At 52.4% G+C, this 1,896-nt stretch overlaps 1 protein-coding gene across 1 annotated transcript in view; it reads left to right on the top strand.

Moving 5' to 3' along the window:
* LOC116379819 (myotubularin-related protein 5-like) overlaps positions 1-928 on the top strand; it is a 2,011-nt gene extending 1,083 nt beyond the window's left edge. Inside the window, exon 2 of the mRNA XM_031841789.1 lies at positions 74-928. Coding sequence (XP_031697649.1) covers positions 74-565 — 492 coding nt within the window. The 3' untranslated portion in view covers positions 566-928. The remainder of the gene's footprint in view (positions 1-73) is intronic.
* The last annotated feature ends 968 nt before the right edge of the window (positions 929-1,896 follow it).

Genomic DNA, 1,896 nt, shown 5'->3' with positions numbered 1-1,896 from the left:
AACAGCTTGGAAGCAATGACACAAAGGAGACCCATTAGTCTGTCACTCTAAAGTGAGGCATTGTGTGTTCCAGGTTCTGAGGCCGTACACCTTCAACTCCAACCTGAAGGTGTGGGACTTCTACATGGAGGAGACTCTGTCAGAGGGGCCGTCCTACGACTGGGAGCTGAGGGGCCGGCAGGAGCGCGCGGCGGAGGAGGCGCCCGAGAAAGCCGACAGCAGCGGCCCCAAGTCGCAGCGCCACATCGTGTGGCCGTGCTACGACAGCCTGAGCAAGGCGGTGCCCGACGCCATCACCAAGCTGCTCCAGGACCTGCAGAGTCTGGAGGCGGAGCTTGGCCAGACGTCCGAGAAGTGGAAGGACACGTGGGATAAAATGAAGGCCGCACAGAGAACTGAGGCCAAACTGGAAAGCAAGGTGAGACCAACGGTTTCATTTTCACGGGAAATACAGTCGACATTCTGCAGTGTTGTATTCACGAGAGCAACTCTACAAACAATGCTGAGGTCTTTGACCTCCACAAATACATTCTCAGCCTGTCGGAAACACTGCACTCTATTGTAGGACTTTCACAGACAAATTCTCATTCATTATTGTGTAAATATTGCTCACATATACGTCCACATGCTGTATGTTTCTTAAGCATTTTAGTATTTACACTATTTGAGTTATTGACAATAAGAAAAATGTAATTTCCCGCAAATTGTCTCTAAAGCACTTCAAATGCTGCACAGATGACTTCAAAAACATGGATCCAACTTTTACAATAAATTTGATCTCACGAAAAAACTATTTATTTCTAGACCAAATTAAAAACACATTAATCAAATCATGTCACGAATCTTGTGGTGAAAAAGCAGAAGGCAGAAATTAGAGGATCCTACTTTGGTGTTTGTATGTGTTAGACCTGTTTTGTCCTTTTCCGGAGTTGCCCAGGGTGAGAGGCGCCGGGCGGGAGTGGGGATACTCACGAGCCCCCGGCTGAGCGCCGCTGTGTTGGAGTTCCCCGGAGAACGAGAGGGTCGCCTCCAAGCGCCTACAGGTTGCGGGGAGCAAGGCTCTGACTGTGGTTTGTGCTTATGCACCAAACAGCAGTTCGGAGTATCCGGCCTTCTTGGAGTCGGTGGGAGGGGTCCTGGAAAGGGCGCCGCCTGCTGACTCCATAGTTCTCCTGGGGGACTTCAACGCTCACGTGGGCAATGACGGAGAAACCTGATTGGGAGGAACGGCTTGCCCGATCTGAACCCGAATGGTGTTTCGTTATTGGACTTCTGTGCTTGCCACGGTTTAGCCATAACGAACACTATGTTCGAACATAAGGTGGCTCATAAGTGTACCTGGTACCAGAACACCTTAGGCCGGAGATCAATGATCGACTTTGTAATCGTATCATTTGATTTGCGGCCGTATCCGTGGCCATATCCCTGGCTCCTTGGTGGCAAGGCGCCGGGGGTGGATGAGATCCGCCCTGAGATGCTGAAGGCGCTGGACATAGTTGGGCTGTCCTGGCTGACACGCCTCTTCAGTGTCGCATGGGGGTCTGGATCAGTGCCCATGGAATGGCAGACCGGGGTGGTGGTTCCCATCTTCAAAAAGGGGGACCGGAGAGTGTGCTCAAATTACCGGGGTATCACACTACTCAGCCTCCCGGGGAAGGCTTATGCCAGGGTGCTGGAAAGGAGGCTCCGACCGTTTGTCGAACCTCAGATTCAAGAGGAGCAATGCGGATTCCGTCCCGGCCGTGGAACAGTGGACCAGCTCTTTACCCTCGCAAGACTACTGGAGGGGTTCTGGGAGTTTGCCCAACCAGTCTACATATGCTTTGTGGACTTGGAGAAGGCTTTCGACCGGGTCCCTCGGGGGTTCTTGTGGGGGGTGCTGCGGGAGTATGGGGT

Source organism: Anarrhichthys ocellatus, unplaced genomic scaffold, assembly GCF_004355925.1.
Source record: "Anarrhichthys ocellatus isolate YVR2014 unplaced genomic scaffold, GSC_Weel_1.0 scaffold5278, whole genome shotgun sequence".
NCBI lineage: Eukaryota > Metazoa > Chordata > Actinopteri > Perciformes > Anarhichadidae > Anarrhichthys > Anarrhichthys ocellatus.
The sequence above is the reverse complement of the archived record's forward strand: the minus strand, read 5'-3'. Positions and strand labels throughout refer to the sequence as shown.